The following is a 23,347-nucleotide window of genomic DNA, read 5'->3' as shown; positions in this document are numbered from 1 at the left end:
CCTGAAAACGTTTTTAGTGCAGTCATTGTGAAAGTTCCTTCCTGTGCATTATTGACACTGATAGCTGATGAAAAGCATGTAGGCTGAGTCACAGATCAGCTGTGTTACTCATCTTGAAACGTATTAACTTTGTTATGTTAGTTCTACAGTTATTATTTTAAATAACAGTTATTTATAACTTTTTTGCAAACAAAATTAAAATCAGGTTTTCAGCTCTTTGTTTTTGGAGATAAAGATTTTTATTGGAAATAAAAAAAATGTATTTCCTGTAGAAAATATCATTGGTAGGGTACTTTGTTACCTAATGTTTTTGCTTTTTTAAAATTCTCTCTTTTTTTCTCTACTTCTGATCAGATAAAAGCCAGAAGATCATTCAAAAAGTATTCTATGACACATATTTCCATTTTAAAAATATTTTCATCTTTAGTTGCTTCAGCAGAACTCAATTACTCTCCTGTTACTCCACACTCTGCTTCTGCCTGAAACTCAGGTTTCTTATGCTGTATAGCCAAGTGTTTTCTAAGAGCACAGGTACTAGAACCTGATATTGAAAATGGATAACAGTAGAGGTTAAGGTATTGGAAAAACAAATATTATTATAATAACAACAATCTGTTAATTTTTATCCAAAGCCCAATATAATAACTTATTTGTGTTTCAGATAACACAACTCAGATAAACATTTATTGTGTGTGTGTGTGTGTGTGTGTGTGTGTGTGTGTGTGTGTGTGTGTGTGTGTGTGTGTGTAGGCAAGAAAATTAGTGTATGTGTGTGAGTTTTTGCCTGAAAGGAGGGGGATGAGGTAAATGGGAGGGGATGTCACCTACCTCACTGACAGTATAAATTCCAATTATTTCACTGTGAAATGAACAAAGGCTGATTTTCCCTCTTCATTCAACAAGCAAAGAAAGGCACTGTAAGTACTGCTTTTGGTTTAACATTTTCTATAAAAGGAGCTAAAATTTTTTGGATGTAAAAGTTATTATGTCAAAGGTTTAACAACATGTAATATTTATACTAATGTGTACTTTTGTGAGTTTTAATACTAAACTAAACATCATTGAAAACAACTATTTTCTCCTTTGACACATCAGTCGAAATGATTTCTGCACATATGTAATTTACATGATACTTTTACCAGTACTTCATTGTAATATATTGTAGCTAGTATAGTATTTCAACCACATTTGAGAATATATTTATATGGGAAATTAATTCCAATAATAATGACAAAATACTAACATGAGTTAAGAATATTCTGCTTTGGTGAAGGTTATTTCTTATCCAGGTTCATGTCCTTTAGAAATAAGACATTAGCACACACTGATGTTGCATCGATAACTGAACTATTATGAGAGTAATTACTCAAATGAGCTTCTTTTGTAAGGGTGAATCATTATCCGTACTCACCCACTGCACAAAATTACATCTAATCCTGCTGAATTTTTCTTACAAGCTTTTTATATTCACAATAAGATAACTTTAATTTCTCAGTTTTCAGTATTTTCATTAAGATGTTGGTTCAGTGATAAATAAAATGACTATAGCATGTGTTGCTTTTTGTACCAAAATGACAGAGAATTAATACTTTATTCTACCCTGCATGCCATATATGCCTAGAATAAGACAATTGGTACAAAGTGCTAAGCTGAAAAGGTTAATTTAGTTTTTCAATTTTCTTTATTGAACACAAAGCTAAAGATAAAATCAAATGATTCAAATATAAATGTTGATAATATTTGGTACAAAAGAATATTATCAATTATAAACTCATGTTTTGAGTGTCTGTTGAAAAATAGAAAACAGAAAATCACACACAAATCTTGTTAACAAATATGAATCAGCACTTCTAACTGCTCTCCATATTGTTCCAAAGGATTTAATTGGTCTTTTAATGGGGCAGTTCATATCCAAAAGTCCCATAGTGGGTCAAGGTACTCGCCACCATGTCCAGTTCTCAGTTGGTGAAGAAGGGCCACCCAGGTACTCTTCACACCATTTTGAGACCAACAACAGAAGAGAAGGTGCTAGCCACCAAATTCCTCCAGCGATCATTATCTCAGAGGAGGGTTCAAGGTTTGTGTTATCAACTTGTGTCTATTTTTATTTTCCACCCCAGCATAATTTCCTCATCATTCCATTCTGCTGTTTGAAAAAAATGGAACTTGCAAAATTATAATAATAATAATAAAAAAAAAAACGATTTTCAGGAAGGAAGGAATTATTAGAATCTAATGTCCATTAAAGGAACTAAAGCCTACCATCATAGATATGTTTTCCGCATTTACTAATCTTTGCTATAGTTTCTCAGTTCTCATGTTTTTCCCTCTAACAGTACATCAGAGCAGCGGGACTCAAGAATAGAGCTGCGGAGATCTTCCTTCTATAGCACCATAGACCTGCTGCCACAGCTGGAGCACTATGCCAGCACGCTGCCACACCAGCAGGCAAGGAGCAGACCTTCCCTGGAGGTTCTCCGCAAAGCATTCGATGTGAGTTTTCCACTTCTGGGAGCATTTTCTCATTGCTGCTGTCTTTTAAGAATCACGTATTGACAGTAACACCACCTGGGGGAATTAACCCCACTAGGAAATGAAATGTTTGGCCTCTACAAACAGTGAAATGATTCTCACAGGTCTGAAAAACACAGTAGGCAAGGGATATCATTTTACGGTAAAGTTGTTAATGCAAAACCTTATTTATTTATTTATTTATTTATTTTATTCATTTATTTTGTGACGATTATTAATGAGAAATAAGCGAAACTTTTAACAAAACTGGACATGCACGTTCAACAGGGCTTTGGACTAAGCCCTGCCTCTGAGGCAAGTTAGTAAAGAATTGCTATAGTGTTTACCAGTCCTGCAGCCAGGGATTGAACATCAACCTTTCCAATTAGCAGATGACCTGCTGGGTCGGCAACCCTGCGTCCAAGGGTGCCCTGGTGTCATGTGCAGTTTTCTACATCCTTATGCTTTAACATCGTGTTCATTATTCCAGTGGAACAATAGATGCCCGAGGTGGGGCACCATCCAACATTCTGCTCAGTAAAAACTGGGCTTTCTGAACTGTTCAGCGTATAATCACAAGCGATGTGATAATACAGTTAAAAAATCAATCATCAACCCTGCAACGTAGGGTGTCCTAATGACATGTGCATGCATGAACACCTTTATGGGTGACATAACAATAACAGCAACAGAACATCACTTGGAGTCAGATCAGGCAATCTGTTCTTCCCAATCATGGCACTTCAGGCCCCCCTTTCATTAACAATGTAAGCATACAAGCCTCCCAGTAGAACAATGGAGTCCCCAGTTGGGGCACCCTTCAGCATCTCACCAGTGAATGCTGAGACTGTCCTTCACCACATAAGCATAAATGACAGCCAGGAGCTATGGAGAAACAACTCCCACTGTCCACTGGGGAAAGCCCCAACTTACAAGCAGCGCACCAGGGTGTACCTACCCCTGCCTGCCGTATATTACTGAGGCAACTACAGATTGGAACAGAGTTCAGCCCCACTCCACCAGAGTGGCACCAGAGTCCAAGATGTACATTGAGGTGAGTCTGAATATGTCTAGCCAGTATCTCTCAACCTCACACGCTACCTCAGACTCTTTACCCATTTAAGAGGCGATGTTCCATGTCCCATGAGCCAGCCTTAATAGGAATCAGAATACCAGGGCCTCTGCCCTCAACTTCTGGTCGATACACAATGTACTATTTTCTATACTATTTTCAGGAAGTGGAGGGAGGAAACACCAACACAGATCCAGGAGCTTGTGAGATTTCGGCCACAGATGCTGGAAGTGAAGAGGCTCAAGGTTCTGAGGAGAAAGCTCCTGCTAGATTTGGCTGGGTTGTTGGAGTTATGGTAAGTAAAACTTCTGGGTCTTTGCATCCACTGGTCCTATAGAACAGCGGTCCCCAACCCCCAGGCCTCGGACCGGTACCGGTCCGTGTGTCGTTTGGTACCGGGCCGCGAGAATTGAGGCTCAGGTCTGAAATGTATGGTTTTCAGGGTTTTTATCGGTTTTCAGCATTATTTTGTTATCGTTTTTATCGTTAACTCGGTTTTCCTGGGTCTTTCCACGTGTGTTATGAATAAATCTTCTTTTTTTCGGTACCGGTACTAGTTTTATTTTGTTGTATTTATCCGCGACACCTTAGAGGCTGGTCCGTAAAAGTATTGTCGGGCATAAACCGGTCCGTGGCGCAAAAAAGGTTGGGGACCGCTGCGATAGAAAGTTTAAAAATACACAAAATAATTGATCTTGATCACTCTTAAGATCTGTTAATTAAAAACATATTACTTTCATTTTGGTCACAGGTTCGTTGTATGCTTAATATTTGGGGAGTAATCCTGTTCCTCCGCCTGTCCTGGATCACTTCTCAGGCAGGCATTTGTGAGTAATCAGTTCATTTGCTCCTCCATTTGTTCAGTTCTTTTGCTTTTGCTTTCATTTTCTTGTAAAAATTCCCCACGCCTGTTCATATAGTCTTATCTCTGGGTCATGTTGATTTAGTTAGTTTCTTAATCATATCAATATGAGCACATTGTTCGTAGAGCTTTATCATAGGAAAGCGTGAAAGTTTGAAAAGAAGGGAAAAAATGATATCTAAATATTGACAAATGAAGTCAAGTATAGTAACTTCACCAGGAAATGAAAATATGGGATTGGGAGAAATGCTAGTTTCCTTGTTTGAAAAGTGAGCTGTTTTTTAAAGTGCTGACTATGTGTGAGTCTGCTTGTTTTTTTTAGCACACAGTTACTACATTTATTCACTGGGATGAATAAATGTAAGTAAAGTAATTTTTAAATTGCTGAATTTTAAAGGCAGCATAGAGGGTCTATTATATCGCTGAGTATTAAAGTACATATTCTAAAATATATACACTCAGATATGGATTTGCATGTAAGGTAAATTCTTATGCATGGGCAAAGGAAAGTTCTAGAAACAAGTTCCTTTCTGGATGAAGGATGTAAACCTGATTTGTTCATAACTGAAAATTTATGATTGTGTGATTTTAATGAGTCCTAACTTTATTCTTCTTATGTTAGTGTTGACCTGGCTTATTATCCTAATATCTGTGACGGTGACCTCAGTAACTGCCCTCTCCATCTCTGCCATTGCCACTAATGGGAGGGTGATCTCAGGTTAGTCACTGTTCAAAGTAGGAAGTCACACAAATAAACCTTATATACAGTTTGAATCTGAAAATATGAGAATACTTGGGACACCTTTAAAAAATGGTTGGGCCTTTTAAGACTGGAAATCTGCAGCTGAGCTCAGAATTGTAATTTTTCAAATTTGTATGTAGGATCTAGCATTGTATTTAGGATATGTTCTAACAATCTTGTTTGTCTGAAATAATTTGCAGGTGGGGCATATTTCATGATCTCCCGCACTCTGGGTCCAGAAATTGGAGGACCAATTGGGGTGGTTTTTTCCTTTGCCAATGCTTTGGCTTGTGCACTCAATACTGTTGGTTTTGCAGAGGTGGCCTGTGATCTAATGCAGGTAAAATGTATTGAAAGTGCTTTGTGGTATTAAATGGATGGTAGATTTGTTTTTGTAATAGAAGATGACATATTATATATAATGTAAATAATATTTCATACTAAAATGCTATGCAACAGAACCTAAATTTGGTTAATTGATGTAGGAGTTTGGTGTTGTCATGGTTGATTCAATCAACGATGTCCGTATTGTGGGCGTGATCACTGTTACGGTTCTTCTGCTGATTTCATTGGCTGGAATGGAGTGGGAGTCTAAGGTGAGCACATTTTGATATTCAACATGACAGTTGTACTTGGACAAAGTTTTGTCTCTTAACAACTTCTCTTCCTTTTTGATTTCTTTATTTGTCTTTTTCTCTCAGACCCAGATTTTGTTCTTCTTAGTTCTTCTGGTTTCATTATCCAACTACTTTGTGGGCACATTTATTCCTCCCAATATAGAAAAGCAGGCACAGGGTATCTTTGGATACCGCAGTAAGTTTAGGTTTCTCTCAACAATCTATAGTCTTAAAAACCACATCGAATAATTGATTTGTTTGTTTCTTCCATCTTTCTTTCCTTCTTTCATAACTTCCTAATATTGTACCTGGCATGTTTTCCAGCTGAGATCTTCTTAGAAAACCTGACACCAAACTGGAGAGGAAATGAAGCCAACTTTTTCCAGATGTTTGCCATTTTCTTTCCCTCTGCTATTGGCATCCTGTCTGGTGCCAACATCTCTGGAGACCTTAAAGTATGAGGGACATAAAAGAGAAATGCTCCTTAAAGGAAATATATGAATGCATCGTTTCATAATGTTTTATATTAATTGTATTTCCTATCTCAGGACCCTGCTACTGCTATCCCCAAAGGCACCCTCATGGCTATTTTTTGGACTACTATCAGCTATTTAATGATCTCTGTCACAGTCGGTAAGTTACCCAGTACATATGTATTTGATCTAAATAGGTATAAATAATTTAATTAATACAAGACAGAGGCTGAAGGTGTTTAACCTGGCACTCTATAAGTTATAAAGCTGGGGACTTGTTATCTGAAACAGGTTTCCGGTAATAGCACAAACTGAGATCAATACAGCCTTTTTGGGAGTAAATCAATATTCATGGTTATCCATGAAAATTACATTAAAATCTGTACTTTTCCTCTAGCATCATGTGTAGTGAGAGACGCTTCTGGAAATATGACTGATATCCTGACTGGAAATCTCACTGATGTTTGTGTGGGGCTTGGATGTAAAATGGGCTGGAACTTCACAGATTGTATACAGCAGAAGAATTGCGAATATGGTCTGGCCAACAATTCAAAGGTACTAGTTCATTCAGTTAGCCACATTTTTTTTCTCCTTTTTGTTATTGGGAAGAAAGATACTAAACCAAACAAAAGCACATTTTTGGTTAAATCTTTAACTCTTTGTCAATATTCCTGCTATATTCATTGCATTTAAAACTTTATTCTGGTTTGTCTCATACTTAATGGTGACTCAAACCAGGTCTTGGGCCAGGTTTCTGGTTTCTACTACCTCATCACTGCTGGGGTATTTGCAGCCAGCTTGTCCTCTGCTCTTGGATTTCTTGTCTCTGCCCCTAAAGTCTTTCAGGTGAGAAATCCATTAACTTTTTTCTTATTGCATTCATTATGCATTCATTTGCACTTTTATTGATGAACAAAAGATGAATCCATTATTATAATTTCAATGTACCTAATATTGCTGTATTAGAGACCAGTTTACCTGGACTTTACAAACAAAACAGCTCTCTTTTTGACACAATAATGGGCACATTTTGAATCTGATAATGATTTAGTTATAATTAATGATTTTTAAAGTCACCTGCAGTATAAAGAAAACGATTAATAAGGTAAACTAAAGCAGAACAAGCAAACAGCACGATCTCATGTAGCTTTAAAATCATTGCTCAAGTGTATTCACATTTTAAAGGAGCAAAAACATGGAGGACACTTAAAAAGTCAGCTATCATCTCATAGCTCAAATGTTTGATTAATGAAAGTTTGTATAAATATAGTAAAGTCTCACTTTTTTGTTTATGTTTTATGTTCTCTCTATCAGTGCCTGTGCAAAGACAACTTATACCCATACATTGGGTTCTTTGCAAAGGGTTATGGGAAAAATGATGAGCCGCTCCGGGCTTATGTGCTATGCTACATCATTGCTGTGGCCTTCATTCTCATTGGTGGGTGTGATCAACATGACTAACACATTTTCACCTCTTACTAATGTTGTGATTCCCATATAAAATGTCTTATCAGCTCTAAATTTGTAGTGTGGTTTTAAATACTCTCTCATCTGTGTCATTACAGCGGAGCTGAACACCATTGCAGCTCTGATCTCCAACTTCTTCCTGTGTTCCTACAGCCTTATAAACTTTAGCTGCTTTCATGCTTCAATCACCAACTCCCCGGGTGAGTAACATATTCAGTAATTAAGCTATACTCAATATTAAACACGTTCACATTAAACCATTAGTTTTGGTATTTTCTAAGGTTTAGTACATTTTGTTCAGTCACACTAATAAGAGAGTTTGCTACTCTATAAAAGCATGTGACAGCCAGATTTTCCACAGTTTAGCATGCGCACAAATGCCCACATACACAACCACCACTCACCAGTTTATTCCTGCTTGGCCCCAAAATTAAACAGTCCCCCATTATGAGGTCGGAAGAAAAAACAAATTGTTTATATGCAGCTTAGTGTGGAAAAGAGGTCATCCATCTGACTTCAGTGAAAACTCATATTGCTCCTACAACCAGTGATGGTAAGACAAGGTTTTATGTAACACTCAAATCACTTCTACCAAAATTGTATCTATCATACCAAGTTATATTGGAGAAATCTCCGTACACAGAGGCACACATAGATCTAACCCGCTGTGAGATTAAGTGCATGACAGTTCTCTAGTTAAAGTTTTGGCAAGAGAGTCAATGTGTTTCTATTTTGACAAAATCAACTACGTACAATTCAAAGCTCTATAACATTTAACAGCAGGTTGCTGGTAATGCCTAAAAAACAAACACAAGAAATCATACATAATGTAAATGTAGGCCATAATGGGTGGACATTGGGATCAGAGTTCTGGCCATGTAGCATTACAAAGTCTGCCCTGTGCCACTTCATAATCCTTTTCTCACCGACTCCTCCTGTAGGTTGGAGGCCCTCATTTCACTACTACAGTAAATGGACGGCTCTGTTTGGCGCAGTGATATCTGTGGTTCTGATGTTCCTGTTTACCTGGTGGGCTGCTCTAATCACCTTCTGTATAATCTTCTTTTTGTTTGGATACATCAACTACAATAAACCAAGTGAGTCAAAAACCATACGTTTTTGAGCGTAAGTTGGAACTGAGCAGTACTTTGGTTAGAATAACATGCCTCAGATTCATAAATAGAACAGAATGCATCAACGTGTACTTTACACTTCTTTTTTTGTTTTTTGCATTTCTCATGTAAGTGTCTTTTGAAATCAACAGAGGTAAATTGGGGTTCGTCAGTCCAGGCAGGCACATACAACATGGCTTTGTCATACTCTGTCTCACTTACTGGTGTGGAGGATCACGTCAAGAATTTTAGGTAAGTAATCTAAAATTTCAGTTTAACAAGTCAAAGCTTTTCATGAAACATGCACGAGTGCTAAAGTCTATAAGTGTACTCGTTAATGCTCTTTTCTAACAGTATAAATAGATTTTAGTTTCGAATTTATATTTACTGGATTTCATCCAGGAGCTTCCTCTTTGATCCCTAATGTCTTTTTTTTTAGACCACAGTGTCTAGTCCTCACTGGACCTCCAAACCAGCGACCTGCACTGGTGGATTTTGTTGGCTCATTCACAAAACATATAAGTCTTATGATCTGTGGCGATATTATCATGGTGAGACATCCGCTCAGCTTTTTCTACAAGAAAACAAAATAAATTATTAGCATCATTGTGGCAAAATAGCCACACCAAACACTTTTTATAGTTATCCTTTGTTGTAATTGGATATGTGAGTTCCTGAGTTCCTTTTCCAGGAGCCTGAGAGGCAGACACGACCACAAGATGCTACAGATCAGCTAGTTAAATGGATGAACAAGAGGAAAGTGCGTTCGTTTTATACTCCATTTACAGCTGAGAGCCTCAGAACTGGAGCTCGATACTTAATGCAGGTATCTAGTTAATATTGTTGTGGTGTAATGTGACTTTAAATGCCCCGAAAGTTACCAACAAATTATTAATATTACTATTAGCATGTTTCTGCCATTAGAACTAGTTTGTATACTTACCTGTAGGATGGCTTTTATGCTTTTTGTTCAAAGGCTTCTGGTCTTGGCAAGCTGAAGCCCAACACTCTGGTCCTTGGCTTCAAGTCAAACTGGAGGGAGAGTTCACCTGAAAGCATTGAAGATTACATTAACACCATATAGTAAGATGGTCCTTTAATGGTGCATTTAATAGATATGAAAAAAATCATGTATTTTATAGTATTGCTATTTTATTTATTTTATATTATGTGTGTATTTTTACTGTCTTTGTAAGGCAGTGTAAAAAAATAGTATTTATAAAATAGCCTAAAGAATAGTTGCAAAAGAACAAAGTCTTCTCAACTTACTCATCTTCTCTTGCTTTTCTTCAGTGATACATTTGACGCCAACTTCTGTTTGTGTATCTTGAGGATGATGGACGGGCTGGACATCTCTGACCAGTTTGATTGTGAAGGTCTGATGAGTATAAATAAGTAGAACATTCTCTAAGTGCTTAACAGCAACATGATACATTTGTGGCAGCGGTTGACAACATATTTTTCTTTTTTTTTTTTTTTAGTAAACCAGGGCTTTGAGCTTGATGAATCTGCTGAAAATTATGACCATCAGTCTACAGACAGGGAATCGGGTAAGAGCTAATTGTGTGCATAGGTACATATTAGATTACTGTACCAAGTCACGTTAAATTTCAAGTCAGAATCTGTAAATCATAACTACTGTGAACTAAAGTACGGGAAGGGATTTTTCTTAGAACTGAAAAGGATATCGGATTTAAATAAGATTTCCACTCTGTAATTTCAAAATCTAATAAAGTGAGTGGTCTATTTATGATTACATTTCTTAAAGTTCAAGATTAAAGTTTTAAATTGATTTAATTTGACTAAAGTACCTCTAATGGATTGTTCCCTTCCTAAATTAATATGCACTGCAATGGTGCTTAGGATAATATGTGAGAGGATGAGGACAGTGAACAAGAAATCATGATTGCACTGGCACACCTTAGATTGCATTATAACTTTCTAATTATTAAGGCAGTAATCACTGCCCACACATAACACACGCTTTCTCTTGTGTTTGCAGCTGATGACGTGTCCGACAACAGCAACAGTGATCAAATCAAAACAGTGTTTCAGAACACCCAGGGGAAAAAGTCTATCGATGTCTACTGGATAGCAGATGATGGAGGTGAGCCCACAGAAGTGCTTTTCTTTCTTTTTTCCCCCCTGTCCTGCCCGGCAGTGTAGCAATAAATAAACAAACAAACAACGAAAAAAGTTAGAGGAGTCTCTTCGGTTTATTCTTCTAATAAATAAACAAAAAAATAAATAAATTTGAGTTGGCCTGGTTTTCTTAGCTGCTGTCATGCTCTTCTTCTATTTTCAGGACTGACTTTACTGGTACCTTACCTGATCACCAGGAGAAAGCATTGGCGTAACTGTAAGATCAGGGTTTTCATCGTCGGAGATGAACAAAACATGGACGAAGGCCGTAATGAGTAGGTTTACTCTGTTTCACCCGGGGGGAAAGTGTTGGCTTTTGCATTGGCAAAATTTGTGGTTATTAAGATGATTCAGAATTACTCTTTTCCTCTAAGAACTGAAAATGTTCAGTTTGAAGATTTTACAACAGACAACAAATTTGGAATTATTTATTTATTGTTTTTTCAAAAAGAAAAAATTAAATGTAGGTTTTCGTGCAGTTTGATATGTCTGTGTTTGGATGTAATTCTTTCAGACCCTTTGGTGTTTATGGACATACTAGGAAAGGGTGCTTTATGATTTCTGGAACTTGAGAACTTGTGGACTGTTGTGTGTTTCAGAATGATGGCTCTGCTGAAGCGCTTTCGTCTACATTTCAGTGACGTTATTGTCATGACAGACAGTGAGAAGCGCCCTCAAGCCAAGAAGTATGTCGGAAAAAAGTTGCAATTACCACCACGAGGCACACCTATGTGAACGTGTTTTTCTTCATAGCAGTTGTGTTTTGCTTTGCAGCATGACTAGGTTTGTGGACAGTGTCGCCCCCTTCAGGCTGCATGATGAACAGCAGACAGGCGTCACAGATCAGGAGCTAAGACAGAGAGAACCATGGAAAATATCTGATAAAGAGTTTGAGGCCTTCAAACAAAAGGTGTGTGTGTGTGTGTGTGTGTGTGTGTGTGTGTGTGTGTGTGTGTGTGTGTGTGTGTGTGTGAGTGTATCATTGACTTCCAAAAGGTCCAGAGCAAAACACTTTAAATATATCTATGCCTCATGATTGTGTAATATCCCCACGTTATGTGACACTAAGTCAGTTTCCTACTTGTATTTCCTTTATTCACAGTCTGAGAGAAAAGTACGGCTTAATGAAATCATCCGCAGGAATTCACAACATACTGCCCTTGTGCTTGTGTGAGTACACGGTTTATATCGCAATACATATTTAATAGAAATCAAAGTTAGTTAGGATCTCCCATTTCCCTCATAGTCCCCATATTTATATGTACACAATTTACTAAAATCATCATGCGTTAGGATTTAACTAATACTGCACTGAAAATATAAATCTATTACTATCCTGCTACCCATCATGTAGCAGACTTTGTTCTTGTTTTACTGTCCCTGCTTATGTAATTGTTATTTAATGATTTTTTTTCTTCCCCACGTAGGAGTCTTCCTGTGCCACACAGTGACTGCCCCAGTGCTCTTTACATGGCCTGGCTGGATACTCTCACCTGTGGCCTTCATTGCCCTGCAGTGCTCATACGAGGAAACCAGCAAAATGTCCTTACTTTCTACTGCCAGTAAATTGTATTTTATTGTGAGTCAGTCATGGAGGACTATTTTTATTTTTAGGAGTCACAAAACTAAAAAATTCAAGCCTTAGAAGTGAACAATAATTAAAAAAAAAAAAACAAGACAGAGAGAGTGCAATATTTGCCAAATTAGGGTTTAACAAATCTGGTGAATAATAAGGAGACAAATTAAAATTAAGATAGACACATGTTACATGAATGATTCTGAGAAGGTCATTGTAAGTACTCTCCCCTTATACAAGTGAATATCACCGTATCTCAACCCAAGCAAGAACATTTTGGAAGCCACCACTTTTATCAAACTGCTAAAGGAGGTGACATCTTTTGGAAAAATTATGTCCATCCTATCAGGAGAGTCCCAAAGGCTTGGAACATCAAGGTAAATTAAAGGTCTTCTGGTAACAAAGAAATGAATCCAAGATCTTGATAATGTTTAACTGAACATATATTTGAAACACAACTGTCTTGTTTTAGCAAGCTAGTTACTAAGTCATTTGTGAAAAATGTAGTATGAAGTATAAAACAACTGCTGACAATTTTAGTGAGTAACAAGAGAAAGTAGCATCCAGTGCTAATGTAAATTAAACAGAGAAGAATATTAGACTTAGTGGATTCTTTTACAGTCCACCACTGATGGGTAGGGAAACTTTTTGCTCTTTATGGTTAAACTTGTACTACATAACCACCAACTTTGTTGTTAACACACGATAATGTAACCATGTTTGAAAACTGAGACACAAATTGTTGATTTGAAAGTTATTAATTTAAGTAAATGTAAATTAGTAATACATTTAGACTTTACATTGTATTCACTATATTTGTCAACATCTTTTACATTTATATTTGTTTGCTTAATCTGTGATGTGTTTTGTAGAATATTAAATTATGTATAAACTCTTCTAAGATGAGTTATTCTGTTGACATTTTCCAAAGGTAAAAGTTTAAAACCTCTGAGTTGTACTATTTAAATGCTGACAAGCAACAGCAGGAATATAATACTGTAAAAGATTAATATTCTGTTATAAAATCTGCTGTTCCTCAAATCGCTACTTGACATTTTCCCAAAAAGCAAGTCACCCTCTAATTTTACACCCATTGTAATATTGAATATCAGTAACTATAAAAATAGGCTGCAGTAAGTACAGTTAACCTTTTACATTACTTCTATCAATACTCAGTCTGCCTCACCTTACAGCTATATGCAGCATGTGCAACATTATGTGGAATAAACACTGGGGACATTTGTTATTATTTTTGGCACTAAGCAACATTACTAAAGTCTGGATTAATCTGCAGACGGGTTATAATAACATGGAGATGCATCACCAACAGATTAACTATAAGTAGATAAAAATTACGCAAAAAACTTGTAAGTAGACATACTGTAAAAGACCAGTATGTAGAGTAAAGTGCATTGCAGCAAAGCTATTAGTATGAAATGCTATATAATAATTTAAATGTCACATTATCAGCTTTAATAGTGTTAAAGATTTTTAAAGGCATCCTTCATTGACAACATTGTGTCTCTTTGACTTCACACAATGAATAACAGATTTTTAATAACAATAAGTTACAGAGTGATAACCATGGTGATAACCATATCAGACCATTGATACTGTTAAATACAGCGATAACTGTAGGAGTTTTCAGCCTCTTTGATCAGGGGGGATTGATCTCCCTGATAACTGTGATGTAGTTTAAAACAAATTTTGATTAATTAAAAAATAAAATAAATATTTTAAAATTCTTTTTTTCCCTTTGACATATGCTTATCTATGATATATATGTCTGCTTCATCCGAATCATGAGATTATTGATTCTTACAGCAAAAATTTGAGCAATGCAACAGTCTAATTGAACACCTATGTTCTGTAGAAGGTACTGGGAATAACTAAAGCAGATTTAAATGTAACACTTTGAACCAGAAAAAAAGAAGTTAATGCTTAAAGTTTTATTGCTAATTAACCATTTTTTTCTTTTACTTTTAACCATAAATTAAAACAATATCCCCGCCCTTTGTGTAGGTGCATGTTCAAAGGTGTCTTGTATACTAAAAGATCCATGTTTTTTCCTTCTTACAATGGACCAATACGTAATATTTATCTTATAGTTTGCTTTGGTTCCCAAGAGCTCCCTCGTCATGATGTGAAGAACTCTTTAATAGGTTAACTATAATTAAACAGTACATTTATCACAATCCTGTGTGGGTGCTGGCTGCAAAATGCAACTGATACAGAAGAAATTCCTGGTATTTTGGCATGCTGCATTTCAAATACTGGGATGTACCAAGTCTTTTTTTTCTGGCACATTAAATACAAGATGCCTCACTGTATTATGCTAATGGTAGCTAAACATTTCAAAGATGCAGTGAGTCAACATCAGTTTCCATCTCACTTGAAAAACTGAAGACAAACAGCAACACCGGCCATTAAATGTGCAATATGTGGGGGCAACATCCTAACATGACCTCTTGCTGAGGTCACCTTCTTTAAACAATGTGCTAAGGCTATTTATGATGTGCACAAACCTGACATTGTTAACTAATTAACTAAATGGCAGAACATTATTAACAGCTTAAATTACTGGTTAATCTATGGATCAAAATTTCAGTTTTTGTTTTTTCACATTTTATAATAACATCAATATGTTAATATATCTATATTTATAGGTATATAATACATAAATAATACTATTTCGCTGTAGGCTTAGTTAAATTCAATGAACAAACAATTTGTAAATAGATTTTTTTAAAACTAAGCCAATAAAGTTGGCACAATGGTGCACTGTTTGGCATCATTGCATTAAAGGGTCCCCAGATTTGAATATAACTCAGCTGGTCCCCTTTCACCTGGAATTTGTATTTTGTACAATAACTGTGCTGCATGGGTTTCTCCCAGAATTAGTGCTGTGAGTACAAGAAAATAATTATTATAATATGATGTGTTAAATTTGTTTAGATCAGAGGAATAAGGAAGGATTTGTCTGTGTGTTTTAGTTTGGCTTAGTTGTAGCCTGAGAGTGTGTGTAATTCTTTAGAGAGAAAGGAATTTATGGACACTGGGGGTCTGCCTGCCATAAAAGGAGACGGGAAGCTACAGTTGGGGATTGCTGATGCTGATGCTTGTACCTTCAATAAAAACTCATAATTGTTATAACTTAGAAGCAGGTTTGCAGGAGACTCTCCACATGCTTATCTGTAAATGTAAGACGATAAGAGGCCAATGGCCCAGTGGATGCAGAGTGGGGCTCTCAGTGTTTGTACTATATTAACTCTGTTTTGTATGTTGTGTAGAGGAATTTGGTGTAGCTTGGGTGAGGAGATTACTTTTATGACCCCCAGGAAGTCACGTATACAGAGACACACATACACAGTGCTTTGACTGTTACGACGCACCCACACCTACATGCACACTCACTCACGTGCTCGTGCATACACACACAGACACAGAGTTTGCAGCACACCATGGGGGTTTTATGATGGGGTCGCTTCTATAAAGCTGACTGTAACAAACAAAAGGGGGAAGATCTGCAGAGGCCTTGCACATCTCCCCTTCTAGAAGATGCATGCTTAAATGAAGATGAATAAAGGTTTTGTGAAATGACTACTGAGTCCGGTGCCGTCTCTGGATGCCTCGAGGAATAAAAAAGAACCGGGGTGAAACTAATTTCGTAACAGTGCCTAATTATAAAGTCAGCAGATATTTACATGAAGTTTTAAATTGACGCTGACAATTACAGGTGTAAAAACATTGATTTTGCGCCCCAAAAATGCTAGAGCATATTTATTGAACTTGTAGGTAATTATATTTTATTTTTGTTTATATCATCAATACAAACGTAAAACAGTTACTAAATGAGCTTGTGAAATGAAAGTAAATTGGTATCTTTAATGGGGGGGGGGTTTTCTCAGAAAAAAATCGAAATCTTTCTATGCATCTATTTAAAACACGTGTCAAACTCAAGTCATTTTACGTGGCCAACAAAAGTTGTGCATGATTTAATTAAAATGAGTTTACTGTATGCTGCTGAAATGTGCACGCTGACTGTAAACTATTTTTTTTTTTGTTTAAACCTCAATGTACCAGGGATGAGAGTGATGTACTGCCAGATCTGTTATTTAAATATTGACATGTGTGGTATCCACAGAAACTTCACAATCTCTGCTAAAAGCTAATAAAACCATTTCAGTGACCATCTCACAGATTCTGAAACTCCAGATTTTCAACCAAAATTCACTGAACCAGCAGCAAAAGAAGGCAACTACACTTCACGGTTGACAAACATTGTTATGACTGCCCACATACTGCCTGTCTCGCTTCTACCACGATAAAATCCTTCCTTCACAGCTCTATCTCTCATTATGCTTCCAGACTAGTTTCCCAACAAAAATATCTATTTTCTGCCTTATTTGCTTGCCTATTAATTTCTGCTTTACAGTACCAAAGAAATTTTGAATAATTACGCCAAATTGCAAAACACTTAGTTACAGAGTGTTTTTTTTTCTATTTTAAACACAAAGTTACAGAGGTTTTATTAGAGACATATATGTCTCTAATAAAACCTCTGTAACTTTGTGCAAAACAGAAAAGTTTATGTTTTTCACTTCCTACTAGAAATCTTTTTGGGGTTTTTTAAACTGGACAGTCTGTAAAAAGAGTTACTAGAAGTTGTTTTGTAATTTATTTATCACAATTTGAGTCCAAAGAGTCCTGCAGACAGATTTCTTTCTTTGTCACAGCAACTTTTTCTTTAACATGTAGAAAAACAGTTAAATATGTGACTTCTTTACACTGATGGAAAATTGAGTTTTACTCGTCGCTTAAGATCAAAGTGGGCTGTATGTGGCCCGCACTCCTGATCTAGAATCTAGATAGATAGATACAAATAATAACACTACACAAGTCTCTCAGGTTTAGCAGGTTTAACATGATTGTTAGTGCTTAATTCCTACATTATTACAGTAATAATATGATAATAGCAGTGTATTATCCTTTTATCACTGTGCTCTAGAAAAACTGCTAGCTCTATCACAAGTCATTCAGAAATTTAGCAGCAGATGGTGCCGAATCAAAATAATTCACATTACAAGCTTTAACAAGTGCTGCACTATAGATAATTATGAGCAATGGGAGGATGTTAACAACACACTAGGTAACCAGTATTTTCTCCCCCTTGGTTTATTAATACAAATAATTAACTGCTGAAAATCCTGTGAGTGTTAGAATACAAGACTTAAGTTAGATAGGTAAAAAGGAGGATTGTAACATAAAAGAGAATTAATAACAACCATAAACAAAGTAAACAATATCACCGAATTCTCTACACACCTTCTTAGTTTCTTACCCTGTGCATTTCGGGGAAAGCCAGTATCCTTGGACTTCTCCCCAGCAGAGATCTATTGGAAGTGGGATAGGATATAACCCTCTGCAGCAAGCTGTGGATGGACCAGCCTTATAGATAAGCCAAGATGAAAACCTCAGAGGTAAACAACTTTCTAAGTATAAACTCCCACAACCCTTTGTAGAGCCATACAACTGTTAGCTGTTTTTTCTTGGAGTTCTCTGTGTGTTTCTGTAGGGTCTTACCTCACAATATGAAGTGTCTTGAGGTCACTGTTGTTGTTATTTGGCCTTAGATTAAAAAAAAGCACAAATAAAAAACTGCATTGAAGTGATGAGCCAAATCTGGTAGAAGGGAGCAGTGGGACTTAAATAGATCATACCCAAATATCTGCAATGAACTGTGTATTAAGTTACCTCAGAAAATTGCATACTTTATCTTTAATGTTTGACTGGTGGACCAAAGTCGCTTTCAGCATCCACATACTTTTCATTTCTCAGTTAATGGCTGATGTATTGATGTAAACTAGGCAGAGTGACTAGCAACTTCACTTCTGCTTTCAATAAACAAACACATGACACAGTCTGCTTCTGTTTGCCCTCCTCCTACCAAAGCATTTGTCATACTGACTTTGACCTCGAGAATAATTCACTGCAAGAATACAATAGAAGAAGAAGAAGAATAGCAAACCTTATTTCTTCTTGTGTAATTAATGTAATCTAAAGAAAAACTAGATGACTGTCATTATTCTGGAAAGTTACACTTTATTTGCATACTTTTAAAAACAAAAATCTATACTTTTATCTACTACAAACCTTAAATAAGACCTTTAATACAAGACAACAAACCTGGCATGAAGCCCAGATACCAGAGAAAGATACAGATCTAATGAAAGTGTTTCTTTTTCTTGTGTCCTATTTTAAACCATTGCATTAGGTAAATGACCTAATGTTGTGTCATTATGGAAATAAGAGATTTTATTTTTAGAAGTGAGGCTTTTTTTTTTCATTCATTTATTTATTTTTAAACAAGGGAAAAAATATTGAGTTGATAATACAGAAGTTCTTTGAAGAAGTTCTCATGCTCACAGCATACACACCATAATCAAGATTAAATGGATGACTTTCAATAATGCTGTCTTCATTTGGACTATGGTTTGCATATTTCATACCACATACCATTCACTTTTGATACACTTTTTATTTGCTGATTGTTGATATTCAGTGGTGGCATGGTGGTTAGCGCTGTTGCCGCACAGCGAGAAGAACCTGAGTTCAGTTCCACCACCAGACTGCAGTCTTTCAAATAGTACATATATATGGTAGCATCTTAAAGTGAAATCTTGTGACTTTAAAAGTCAGTTTTTTCCTTCTGCCAACATAAACACTGAACAAATTTGAATATGAATACCTATTTAATTATATACTATACTCAAGAGAATAAAATGAGATACTGCAGGAATCAGCATGGCCAAAGTGTTGACATAAAAACAGTTAACAGTTATTACAAGTGCATGAAAATGACACGTTCTGCTCTCGGTAACTCGGTGGTGCATTTTTGTTTTTTTCCCCCATTGCATTATATAATTTACCTGCAAGCTATCTAAATGATTATCACATTTTCATACAAGTAACAAAAAAAAAGGTCAACTACAGATTGTGAGAAACACAACACTCAACTCAACCTGCATATTTCAGAATTACACTTCATGGTTTTTTCTCTGGGTAGTCCTCTTCTTTTTTCCTATTTCCACTGCATCATGTAAATGAGTGTAACATAACCTTTACAGAAAATCTCTCCATCTGTGCATCACCATGGGAGTAAGAGATATTTGAAACGTCTGTATTTTAATATTCAAATTCTGACCTGAGCAAAAAGACGTCTCTGTGTTAGTATAAGAAGCAATATTTGTGACAGTCCTCATGAGTGCATCCAGAAGACATATCAAAGTGAAAGAAGAAGAGAAGAATTAACCACATGTAAGTATAAAATCTTAACGCCATTACATGCTCATGATGGAATGCAGAGGTGCAGTTTAAAGCTGTATTTATGGCACATTTATTATAATTTTCATCATTACAGGAAATCAAAGGTGGGTAAAAATGATTTTTGGCTAACCGTAACATCGTGAGTGACATGCCAGCACCCGAAAACTTCAGATACTTCATGAGCTGACTTTACAGTGTTTCAAAGATGTCCACAATGCAGAAATGTACTTTTCTTGGGGAAATGATATCTAACAGTAACAGAGACTCCAACTTACTTACCTGGATGATTGAGCATGCACCATGACAGTAACAGAGACTAATAACCGAGTGTTAGTTCATTATTTTTTAAAAACACATTTTTCTCAGTGTTACAGAAACACACAGAGTTTATCGTCAGAGTTTTTCACTCTCTGATTTTCTAAGGTTTTCTCTGATTTCCTTGAAGAACATAAAGATGAGCAGCATTGCTGCAGACTGACATTCCTTGTTTGCAGCATATAAAAAGCTGAGGTTATCTTTTAGATTTGTGCTGGACTGTGCACAGCATGTTGGCTCATGAAGTAGATCAGCTTCTACTCACATCAGCAAAGCTAATGTTGGGACAGCTGAGGACTGGGAAAATGAACCCTGGTCTGATAAATGAATGAACTTCAAAATAAAATATTAGATTAAGTTTTGAACTGGACAAATTAATGGACACAGTTTTGTTGGCATGCTGTTGTGTAGATGGTTTTCATGATTTGAATACTACAGGATATTTGAATAGGGCATCCTTTTATTTTTTAGAACACCCCTGGGATCATGTAGAAGAATAAATTATGTAACATAGAAGTAATGCAAATATTTTATTTCCCCATAAAAGAAGGATTTTTGAGTCTTTAGGCAGCATGAGAACCAGAGACAGACAATGAAAGCAGGTGTCACTGCAAAAGCATTGGTAACCCTGTTAACACTATTATATCTTTATTCTTGGCACCAATGCATGTAATTATGGATCTGCAGCTCATTTCTATAATGTCACAAGTTTAATATTACATTTAATTTATTTTAATATTAAATATTAAATTCTGATTTTAATGAAGTAATCAAGGCTTACATTACAGCATAATACAGGAGCAAGAAAAGAAGGGCGAGACAAGAGCGAGCAGAGTCAACGGGAAAACCATGTAAGTTCTTAATGTTAAAAACCTCTCCTTTCACAGATGGAGTCATTACTGTCAGCTGAATGTCTCACTCATCTAGTTTGTGCTGTAGTGACAGTCTGTGCATTTTGTAGGAAGAACAAACCTAATTTGCATGTTCCTAACATGTTCTAAATATCTCCATGAACAGAGAAGAATTGTGACATACATGCATTAGTCCAGCACACAAAATCTGTTGGAATCTTTATTTTCATTTTCATCTGACAGGGCTAAGATGCACTGGATATTATTTCTGCATATTCTGATGGGTAAGTAGATAATTTTACCAGTGCTGTCGAGTTTGAGTTTGCTCATTGAATGCTTTCTTCTAACAGAACATATATTATGTTTATCATATTTCTGTATTTTAGGTCAGGGTTGCCTCTTTACATGCCGCCTGTATGAGTACCACTTTATTGCAGAAAACAAGAGCTGGTCTGAAGCACAGATATACTGCAGAGAGAAATATACAGACCTGGCCAAAGTGTTTGACATGACAGACATGAGCAGACTCCGTAACTCTGCACAGAATCAAGGAGAAGCCTGGATTGGACTTAACAACAACACAGGTGGAAACAGGACGTGGCATTGGTCTCTGCCAGGAGTGGAATACATTCATAATGACAGCAGCTGGAATCAGAATGGAAGACAAGAAACTGAACCTGGGCCTGGAAACTGTAGGAGGAAAAGAGACAAGCTGGTAGATGTTTCATGTGACAGTACTATGTGGTTCATCTGCTATGATGGTGAGGAGATGTGAAAATAAATAAAAAGTATGAAATGTGATGTTATCACATGTGATTAAAAAGGTGGAGGGTTTCTAAAGATAAATTATTGGGGGATGTCTTTGTGTGTTTTTTATGTTGGTTTCACAGGAATGAAGAAAGACAATAAAACATATTTGATTGAGGAGTATAAGAACTGGACAGAGGCTCAGAGCTACTGCAGATATAATTACACTGACTTGGCCAGTGGACTCGATCAGGTAGATGGAGAAGAAATTGAGGCCCTTATGAAATCGAAGGCAACTCCTTTTAGAGCATGGGTTGGTCTGTTCAGAGACAGCTGGAGGTGGTCAGATGGGAGTGATTTCTCTTTCAGATACTGGGATATGGAGTTATTCAATGATGAACAAAGCAACAAGACATGTGCTATGACTCTGTTAAACAGATCAGGAAACTGGAGCTCTGATGAATGTGACAAAGAAAAACCCTTCTTCTGTTATGATGGTGAGTTTTTATCAACATGTGTCTGACTGGTTTTCTCTAAAAGGAGGATCACTGGAATCACTGACAAGATCCAGCTGAACATGTTGTATATGTTTATACAACCTATTTATGGATGATGTATGATTTTCTTTTACAAATGAATTTCTAAGACATGAATGAATTTATGAGTTTATGAATGCAGCCAAATCACTTTAATTATCTGTGGGATAACTTACAGCAACTGTTGAACCACTTTTTTTTTAAAGTCTCTCTTGTCTGTAAAGAAGTTGAATATTTGAGGATCTTGTTGACCTGAGTGAGGATTGTTACTATTATCACACTTCGTTCTACTGAGGGTAGAGAAACACACAAACTTTCCATAGTTTTTTTTTTTTTTAGAACAAAATAAACAGTTAATAGAATTTCTCAATTGTACAGTTCAATAGATTCAATTGAACCTGTTATTTTGTTTTTATGGCAGATAAGCTGATCCTGATCAAAGAAAACAAGACCTGGAAGGAGGCCTTGGATTACTGCAGAGAGTCTCACAGGGGACTGGTCTCCATCACTAACCCTTACCAACAGAGATGGGCAGAGGTGAGAGCCAAGAATGCCTCGAGTCCTTTTGTCTGGCTCGGCCTGCGCTACTCCTGCACTCTGGATCTGTGGTTCTGGGTCAATGACAAGCTGGTCTGTTATGAGAAGTGGAGCAGAGAGGGAAAGACTGAGGATTGTGGCAGGGCTGTGGGCATGATGAGAGGAGGACAGTATGAGTGGGTCAGTCAGAGAGACAATGAGAAATATAATTTTATTTGTTCTTTAGAATAAGATTTAATCATAACTTAAAGATTTCACTCTGAGGTGAAATTGTTTGATTGTGTAGTTTCGTATTTTTTAGACTTTTCGTGTTCTTCATTAAATTTGGTTTCCTTAGTTTCTTCTTGACTGTCTGATTCAGTGATATTAGACTTACTTACTTCACAATTGCTGCATTATTCAGTTTTTACACTTTTATTGTTAGATGTTTTGTTTATTATATTTGCTGTTATTTTTTGAGT

The 23,347-nt window shown here is 36.4% G+C and overlaps 2 protein-coding genes across 2 annotated transcripts; both read left to right on the top strand.

Moving 5' to 3' along the window:
* Window positions 1-1,895: 1,895 nt before the first annotated feature.
* slc12a10.1 (solute carrier family 12 member 10, tandem duplicate 1) lies at window positions 1,896-12,564 on the top strand. Its single transcript, XM_085350724.1, has 27 exons — window positions 1,896-2,077; window positions 2,337-2,493; window positions 3,747-3,878; window positions 4,335-4,410; window positions 5,068-5,163; window positions 5,388-5,527; window positions 5,673-5,783; window positions 5,889-6,000; window positions 6,129-6,259; window positions 6,353-6,437; window positions 6,675-6,832; window positions 7,016-7,123; window positions 7,592-7,715; window positions 7,843-7,944; window positions 8,686-8,841; window positions 9,009-9,108; window positions 9,296-9,407; window positions 9,548-9,682; window positions 9,833-9,939; window positions 10,150-10,232; window positions 10,338-10,406; window positions 10,859-10,963; window positions 11,162-11,273; window positions 11,598-11,684; window positions 11,773-11,908; window positions 12,101-12,168; window positions 12,426-12,564. Exons 1-27 carry the CDS (start codon window positions 1,896-1,898, stop codon window positions 12,562-12,564), a joined length of 3,123 nt encoding a protein of 1,040 aa, XP_085206850.1.
* Window positions 12,565-21,316: 8,752 nt separating this feature from the next.
* Window positions 21,317-23,117, top strand: LOC146636123 (C-type mannose receptor 2-like). Its single transcript, XM_085350722.1, has 4 exons — window positions 21,317-21,350; window positions 21,453-21,827; window positions 21,957-22,310; window positions 22,771-23,117. The coding sequence occupies exons 1-4, from the start codon at window positions 21,317-21,319 to the stop codon at window positions 23,115-23,117; spliced, it is 1,110 nt and encodes a 369-aa protein (XP_085206848.1).
* Window positions 23,118-23,347: the final 230 nt, after the last annotated feature.

Source organism: Diplotaxodon limnothrissa, linkage group LG3 (genome assembly GCF_057381915.1).
Source record: "Diplotaxodon limnothrissa isolate DT_005_m linkage group LG3, D_limnothrissa_male_GT1.1, whole genome shotgun sequence".
In the NCBI taxonomy this organism is placed as follows: Eukaryota; Metazoa; Chordata; class Actinopteri; order Cichliformes; family Cichlidae; genus Diplotaxodon; species Diplotaxodon limnothrissa.
This window is presented reverse-complemented; position numbering and strand designations above follow the sequence as displayed.